General features: G+C 42.8%; 1 protein-coding gene across 2 annotated transcripts in view; it reads right to left on the bottom strand.

Moving 5' to 3' along the window:
* Nucleotides 1-3,904: 3,904 nt before the first annotated feature.
* cdc42ep4a (CDC42 effector protein (Rho GTPase binding) 4a) overlaps nt 3,905-9,202 on the bottom strand; it is a 16,447-nt gene continuing 11,149 nt past the window's right edge. For both annotated transcript variants that reach the window (XM_020610569.1, XM_020610570.1), the window contains exon 2: nt 3,905-6,773. In XM_020610569.1, the coding sequence (XP_020466225.1) occupies nt 5,610-6,647 (1,038 nt within the window). In that variant the 5' untranslated portion in view covers nt 6,648-6,773 and the 3' untranslated portion in view covers nt 3,905-5,609. The remainder of the gene's footprint in view (nt 6,774-9,202) is intronic.

Here is a 9,202-nt window from a genome sequence, read left to right as displayed (position 1 = left end):
AAACGTCAACACTAAATAAAGTGCCCACAACAGCAGAAATTAAAGTACAGTTAAAATGAATTTGGAGAAAAACAGCAAATTTCAAAAATGTACTTGCAAGGCTAATATTAAAAATAGTTCCGGGTTGCTGAAGAAAAGACATATTGAATTAAAGAAATATGACAGAGATCCAGATCATCCTCACTCAAAGATCTTTAAGCCTCTGAGACTATCCTTCTGCTCCCTGCAGTGAGTGAGTCAGTATTACTCATTATGTTGGAAGAGAGAAAAGATTTAGTAGAAGAAGGTCTAGAAGGTTAAAGTTTAAAGCTGGCCCGTGGGAAGTGACCGTTTGTCATCCCCCACTTCCTGGCCGGCTTTGCGGAGTGCTTCACTCACCCACAGTGGGTATGCCGTGCCTCCCAAACAATGATGGTATTGTATGGACATATAGTCTCTGTTGGGATGGTGCCAGGTCTATGTTGGCAAGGATGCAGCCTCAGTGTGTGATCAGCATCTAAAGCCTCTGTTTTCCGATCTGGGGTTCACTGGCAAATTGACTGTTTCCACCAATGGGCCACATCCTAAGATGAATGGAGACTATGTTTATATTTTTCTGTATGTTGAAATGTATTAAAACTAATGTAAGGATTTAAATGCTTGAAAACGCACCTTGTTTTATCAGCAACTTCCTCCAGTGTCAGCAGACATGGACAGGCCTTGGAAGCGATGAGGGGGTAGAGAACAGCGGAGCCCCCAGCCCCATCCTATGTGGTCACGGCTGAGTGCAGACCAGCCCAGACCTCCTGGGGACACATATGACTGCAGGAACTGATCTTCTCATCAGCAGAGTGAGACGTGGTTAGCACAGCTCAGACAGAAGGGAAGAATGGAAAATTAGCAGATGAATCACCGTTTCTGTGCTTCTGGTTAAAATGAGTCGTCATGTTCAGGTTTTATCACTACGTGATGGATGCAGAAAAGGGACATTATCATGGTGGAAGTTGATTATATAATTAATGACAACACTGTGAAATCACCACTTCGAAACAAAGTTGGTTTGTTTGCTATTTGTACAACTTTGTTGAATACAGACTCAGTCTGCTGAGCTGAGGGCAGATTTTGCAATTGTGGTTCTGCTAGATGGAAAAAACATTTTAAAGCTGAACACTCTGGCCCAAAGAGGTGGGGGGGGGGGGAAGGAGAGAGACAGGAGCTGTTTCCCTTCCCTGGAATAACTTTTCCATGTGAGAAAGCCATACCCACATTCTGACATAGCTGAAGAAATCCCTGAGTGGGAAGACTGCAATGATGTTTAAAGAGTGGAGTCATTTTTTTAGTCTTCAGCACAGGCATCTGAAGGTCTTTAACCAGAGAGGTTCTGCATCCTCCCTGATCCTCCTCCCAACATGTGAGCGTGTGTGCATGGCCACCTTTAGGTCAAGAGGTCAGCACCGGGCACTGGAATGTTTATGTTCACTGCTCCTGTTACTACCATTCTCTGTAGTGCTGCATCTTGTTCTCCTGGAGGAATACATCAGGCCATCTTTGATGACACAATGAAAGAGGTTTCCCAATGGTAACATTTATGTTTTTTTGACTGTCTTATACTTTATTTGGCTCACTGGTCTGAAGGAAGATGTGAAGCATTAAAACAAGGCAAAGATAATTTACTCTGGTAATAAGTGCTGAGATATAATCAATAAAAAGCCAAGGAGAAATGTCATTACAGGATACTTATCAAGTATACAGTAATAATGACCATTAATTCTTTTGAAACACAGTCAGACCTCATCTTGTCAGTAATTTGCAAAACACAAGAAAAGATTATTTAGAATTTTGAATAAAAATAAACAAGGTATGAAGTGAAATTTAACAGTGAGGAATATCCTTTATGGATGGACTTCCTCACTGGGGCACAGGCTGCCCTCCCAGGCACTGTGCATACATTTGGTCAGTGATGTAGATGTAGATCATAAGAACCAATGAGTGAATGGCATCCAGTTCTTAGGACTTCCAACCACAAACATGGGGCTTTGGACCGCATGCATGTCTCTCTCTCTCTCTCTCACACACACACACACACACACAGTGCAGAATTGCAAAAGCTAGTGTTTGTTTATCTCCCATGTAAAAAAAAAAAAAAAGAACTTGCAAAATACTGCTGCAAATACATTCAAGAAAAATGCTGGAACTGCTTGGGGAGTGGTCAGGATTTTTTGGGGTGGGGGCTGAGCCATGCGAGGGGCAGTATATGAACAATTTTCTAGTCTGTTTTTCTCCCCCATCCCCCACATTTTTCTTGCCCCAACTTCATCCACCATCCACCTTTCCTTCCCTGGTCCCCTCCACCAGCAGGTTGTTTAATGCTTTCCAGATTTCAGCGTGCCATAGGCCTCCTGGCAGAACTGCAAGTCTGGAATTTGGCGGAAAAGGATGTGGGCTCCAGGCAGGGGCTCCTAATATAATAAATCTAAAGACAATGAGCGCCTCCCATTGGCACGAGTAAGAAAATACTATTTTCAAACAGAGTAGGAAAGGGAATAACAGGCTCTGAAGCAGACGAGAAACTACATCCAGCGTGTTTGAGAGGGAGACACAGCTGCAATGCAGGCTAAAATTACAATGATTTTTTTATGCAGGAGGGAGGTGAGCCGAGTCCCCTTAAAGTGCAAATGTAGAGGACACATTGTGCTCACATCCTGCCTCCTACTATGAATGACCCAGCATATTCTCATTCGACAGTGGGTGCAACACAAAGATGAATGAATTAAAAAATATGTGTTTTGGCATGAAAAATGGCACATTGATACCTAGAAGAGCAATTTACAATCCCCATAGTCAAATTATCCATTACACTGACACACCCTTTAACAGATGTGGGATTTTACACAACCACTAGATGGCAGTACACAACCACTAGATGGCAGTGCATAACAAATCTTTACACCGATAACTGCTCTGTCCAACAGCACAGGTAGTCAAGAGCCGGACTTTTTGCCACAAAAGAAAACGTGGTGAATATTGAAGATTTAGTTTTTCCCCATTCAAGGAAACAAAACAAAAAAAAAAAGTAACAATCTCTAAGAAAAATACTGACTATACAGACAAAGATCAATAGCACTGATGGTTTGTATTAACCCCAACAATCAATATGCAGTAAATGGCCACATGTAAGAATGACTTTCTAGTCCTGTGGCAGACTGGACACTGACTGTGAATAACTGACAGTGGAAGCAGATTCAACATCTCCTAAAGTGGAGAAGAAAGATGCTAAAAAAAAAAGGAATGGAGCAGCCTTTTCAGCATGCAGCATTAACGTTGAGGGATGCAGCATTAGATCTTGAACTGTCTCTCTGTTAACAAAACAGAGCGCAGTGAACTTTGACCGAGCTGTGATGGGTTTACAAGTGTGCGAAAAACCAAATCAGGGTCTGTTAAATCAAAAGTGACAGAGCAGTTTTGAGTCCGTGATGAGGAGTAGTAGGATGGCAGTTTACAGAGACATTCATCTCCAATCAGCACGTTGTGAAGGTTTAACTTATCACTGGTTCTCAACTCAGTTCCAAGATGACAGACCTTTCCTCCTACATCTAACTTCCACTCCTCCATCTGTCCTGATGAGAATATAGCTACTCCTCAAAAAAGAACTTTTAAAATAAGTCTTACTATTATACTTCACTCACTCTCAGCTTGTATAGCCACTACTTCCACATTCACATCCAACTAAAGCCTGAATTGCTTCCTTCCTTCCTTCCTCTCCTGGGAGAGTCAAACAATAAGGGGAGGAAACAAGAGGCACTCAAAGAATTATTTAGTTTTTTCAGCTGATTGAGCAGCACTTGTAATGAATTATACAAAAATACAATAAAACATGCGGCGACACACATGTTCAACTTTCTTTATTGAAAAATATAGGTTACTTTGGATAATACAGAAAAAAGCTGTAAATATACATTAGAGAAGACAGTAAAGCATAATATACAGCATAACACAAACAAGGCAACACAGAGAAAATGAAGCAGTGAAATGATCTGAATACATTTTGTAGTGTGAGTGAATGCAACTATAAATATCCAGTTTTGCTAATTCATATCCATCATAATTTAAATTCAACAGTGATTACCCACATAAAGAAGGGAGTGACAAGTTTGACAGACTCTCCCAATAATGAGCTTCACAACTAAAACCTTTGCCTAGAAAATTATGATTTGGCACATCTGTCTGTTTCAGTTAAGGCAGTAAAATCAATCAGCGCAACTGAGCCTCAGCACTTCCTGGCAACACTTTTTAATGATGCAAGAGATACAGTCAAGCTGCAATGACTACACAACTTGCATTAAAAAAAAAAAAAACGTAATCTCCTCTTAATGCTCTTGCATCTATTACTAGCTGTGTCTTATTTTTCGGTCAGTCTTTAAAGGGGTGTAACACAATATATAGCACATATTTTTAGAAAGACAAAAATCAACCACAGGTATTAAACACTAAATACAAGTAGTGTGTGGTTTAATTGTGCCTGTTTTTCAACAATAGCCCTCTTCATAAGTAGTGATGGAAACTGGTTTATACATTAAAAGGCAACCCCTGGACTAACAAGGATCAACATCTTGTACACAGTTCAGTTGCACCACTGCAGCTGCTCAGATGAGAAACAAGGAAGGAAGTGGTTATCAAACTCTTTTCAGTTTCAACTTGAAGTGACAGCAGAAGAATGCCAGTCGATGTCAGTTTATGGAAACCTGTCAAATCACCATCATTATGGCTTTAGGGAGAGTTAAAGAATCTGTTTATACACAAAGAGACAACAAGCACAGTGTACATTCCCTCTCCAGTGTGCCACAAACATTCACACCTCTAGTTTCCTGTAGTAACACCATGCTTTGCAGCCCTTGTGTCTTTCATTTACACTGAGTTTACACCTGCTTCACACTTGCACTGAATCAATAACTGAAAGTTTTGGTTTGAGCTTTGTGGTCCAGGGCCACCTTTGACCAGCGGCACAGGGACCCCGAGTTACATAAGGGGGAAACTAACAAATCTATGGCACTTTACTATAATATTTTCAGATGAACAAGGCTCAAAGCAGGGCTTCACACTCGAGCGACAAACACAGCCCCCTTTTATCGTGACAAGACACCCACCAGTGGTCCTGTGGCGACAGAGGCCTTCTGTTCAGCTCAGGCCTTATGAAGTCCCACAGCCAAAAGACAGAACAGCAGGAAGAAATAGGTTCATAAAATGTAAAAGCCACATGTGACATGTCAAGTGCAATAGGAGAAAAAGAAAGTTATAGAAGGTGTTATTCCAACAAAAGTTCCTTTCTAACCCATTCTGTCTGCCACTTGTGGAATGTTCCATATTCAAAAGTGGCTGCTTTTCCTTGTCAGTTTCCTCACAGCTCAAAGGGAAGAGAGACTGACAAACAGAAAGTGGAGGGGACAGTTCCCTGACAGAGTTTGGGCTTGTCCTAAAGGAGCAGTCACACTCTTTGCAAACCTACAGAGTCCTCTAACTTCCGCACAGTCCCATTACCCAACTACAGTCTTCAAGTGCAAATCGACTCTGTCACTAGTTTCACATAAACCCTTTCCAGAGCTCTGTCATACTTTTTAGAAAGCTTTGCAATTTCATACATGGATTTCATCATCTTCATCCTCCAAGAAAGAGGAGAAATTGCTCTCCTCCCCAGGTGGGGCACTGAAAGTGGCACTATCAGTTTCTCCTGCATACATGTGACTATTTGGTTTCTCATCCAGGGCAGCAGAGCCAGAGCTGGACACGGAGCAGCTGTCTAGATGCTGCAAGTGTTTTGGCCGTGTCTCAGGAGTATACACTGGGGTGTAGGGCCCTCCATTCTCAGGCCCCAGATCAATAGAGTGCGCTGGATGCTTAAAGGGCTGTTGCTGCAATTCTGTTGCTTCTTCCTCCATCTCCATTTGCTCCTCATCTTTTTCCTTCTTTGTGCTATCCTCATCTTCACCATGGGTGCTGAGATGTGGCGAGGCATGGCCCTCGCTACTCTTGCCCTCCTCGTAGCCAAGATCGTCATCTTCCTTTTCCATCACCCCCAGGATGTCACCCAGCATGGAAGGTCCCAGGTCAACATGGAAAGACATTACTGACACAGCATGCTTCATTCCACCTCCATAGAGAAGGGAGCTCTCTGGAAGCTCAGTCAGCTCCCCAAAACTACGTTCTTCCAGCTCAATGGAGTGAGTGCCTGCAGCTGCACCTCTCCCATCCACATCTCCATGCTCCTTTAAAGGGCTTGAGGACAGACTCTTTGCTACCATACTGTCCCCTCTGTCCTCATTATTGAGAAAAGGCAGAGACATGGCATTCTTCACGTAGGTAGGTGACCCACCTTGGACTGCCAGGGTCTGCTGGTCTACTCTGGTCACAGACTGCGAACGTCTGCTGCTCCTGAAGGTGCGGGACAGGAGACCAGGCCGGGGAGAGCGGGGGAAGGATGTGGTCTCAGGGGAACATTCCCCCGAGTGGGAGCTAAGAAAGGAGGTGTCTCCAAAGGCATCACCACTGCGGCCTACATGCATAGTGTGGCGGAAGTCGCCCAGTGGAGCACTGATCATCTCCCTGGTCAGGTCCATGCGTGTGCGGCGCTTGGTCTGTGAGGACCCATACACTAGCTGTTTCAAGATTGGCATGATAGCCAAGTAGGTGGTTTGTATTCAGAAAGAGGTAGTCAAATTAAAGAGTTTCCAAATCTTTAATCCTTGTTGGAAGCCTTGGAATGAATACTGAAGCTCCTCAACTGCAGTCAGCCTCAAAACCTGAAAAACAAAAATAAAATACAACAAATTACAAATAACCTAAAGAGGAAAAAACACTTGTATATTGTTTACTAAACTCAACTCTATGCAAATATACAACTTAAGACCATGTATGAATCCAATGACTAACACATAAAACACACCACTCCTATGTTAAATTTACTGATGGCAAAATTAAAAGGGGCTCAAACCAACTGCAAAGTAAAGCAACAAATAACAGATGTCCTTTTACTACACAACTCTGCATTTGGCCGTTTAATCCCATGAAGGAATTTCTTCCACTAATTATAAGAGCTGAACATATAAATCCTGCAGCTCCATAATGATAAGCAGGATGCGTCAAACATGTCTGAGATAAACTCTTAAAAAAGCATATAATTGAGAGCAAAACATCAACCACAGACCAAAATAAATCAGAGAGGGATAATTGAGAGGTGCCTGGTATTTTCTGGAGAGAAGCTCAACTTTGTGCAGTATAGAGCATATGACCAAAAACCTATCTTCTAGGGACAGAAAAAGTCATGTATACAACCATTCCTGGGCTCCACTATCTCCCAGGACCTGAGGTGGACATCCAACATCAGGACCATCATCAAGAAGGCACAGCAGAGGATGTACTTCCTGCATCAGCTCAGGAAGTTCAACCTGTCTCAGGAGCTGCTGATACAGTTCTACAGAGGAATCATGGAGTCTGTTCTCTGCTCATCCATCACTGTCTGGTTTGGCTCAGCAACCAAACAGGACAGGAACAAGCCCCAGCGGATACTTGGGACTGCAGAGAAGATCAGTGCCATGGAGGACCTGTACACCTCATGGGTGAGAAAGAGGGTAGAGAAGATTTCTGCAACCCCTCACACCCCGGACACAAACTGTTTGAACTACTCCCCTTTGACGGTGTTACAGGTCACTGTGCACTAAGACAACCAGGCACAGAGACAGTTTCTTCCCCTAGGACATCACTCTGATGAACACCCATGACTGTATAACAATTCTGTCTCATCTATTTACTCATCGCCTTAGAGAAGAGCACTGCACACACACATTGACAGCCACTGTACCTGAGTCAAAGTGCTCATGTGTTCAACACACCTGGCCAATAAAGCTCATTCTGAAAATAACCCTGTCAATTTGACACACTATTCAGCACTCACTCCATTATTTGACAAATGTGCAATTTTGATTGAAGAAATTACAGAAAATGTCTCCTAGTAACATGCTTCTTAAACAACAGTGTTCATGTCCCTAGAGCTTTATGACTGACAGCTGAGCGGAAGGGTTTTTCTTGCATTATTCAAACACGTAGCTCAGACAGAGGAAACTTCACTGCAGGCTGCCAGCTAGAAACTGCTGCTTACTTAAGTGCTGCACTGGAGGACAGGAGCAGGGCATCTCTAGTGCTACAAGACATGGTACAAAAAAAAAAAAAAAAAAAAAGAGACCACTGCCATGGTGGTGTGCAAAACAGAGTGCAAGCGGTTTCTGCAGACATATCAAAAACATATGATCCTTTGACTAGCAGGTGAAAAATCTCTGTGGCTGCATGTAAGCAGGCCTAAGGAGAAAGTATTTACCGTGCTGCCTTAAGTGTGCTCATCTGTGGGTTTCACATAGTGCCTCTTTCTTTGTTGACTGATGCTAACATGGGAAGATAATCAAAACAGTTAGTGATTTAGCCTTCACTTTGGATTTCTTACAAGACAAGCTTTTAAAAGATAGAGATGTTTCTGCCTTTGGGGGATTTCAAATCAGGCCTTTAAATGCAATTGCCCTTGTTCTTCTGTCTCCACCTCCCATCTTTGCCAGCTGAGCCACTACTCCTCTTCCTGTTAATGCCCTCACCTGCTTTGGTTTCCATAGAAACACCCTCCCGCAAGCATGCAAGAGTGTTTCCTGTCTGAGGCTGCAGAAGACTTCAGGTTTCATAAAACTGTGCCACATATGGCCTCTTTCTGTGTCAACCTATGGTTCAGACAATGCACCATTTTAATGTGTCTGGTTTCACTCTCTCATTTCATCCATGCTGTGTACTACAGTGGGTACGGAAAGTATTCAGACCCCCTTAAATTTTTCACTCTTTGTTATATTGCAGCCATATGCTAAAATCATTTAAGTTCATTTTTTTCCTCATTAATGTACACACAGCACCCCATATTGACAGAAAAACACTGACATTTTTGCAGATTAAAAAAGAAAAACTGAAATATCACATGGTCATAAGTATTCAGACCCTTTGCTCAGTATTTAGTAGAAGCACCCTTTTGAGCTAATACAGCCATGAGTCTTTTTGGGAATGATGCAACAAGTTTTTCACACCTGCATTTGGGGATCCTCTGCCATTCCTCCTTGCAGATCCTCTCCAGTGCTGTCAGGTTGGATGGTAAACGTTGGTGGACAGCCATTTTCAGGTCTCTCCAGAGATGCTCAATGGG

Source organism: Monopterus albus, unplaced genomic scaffold (genome assembly GCF_001952655.1).
Source record: "Monopterus albus unplaced genomic scaffold, M_albus_1.0 scaffold105.1, whole genome shotgun sequence".
Lineage (NCBI taxonomy): Eukaryota > Metazoa > Chordata > Actinopteri > Synbranchiformes > Synbranchidae > Monopterus > Monopterus albus.
Note: the sequence above shows the minus strand (reverse complement) of the source record. Positions and strands in the feature narration are given on the sequence as shown.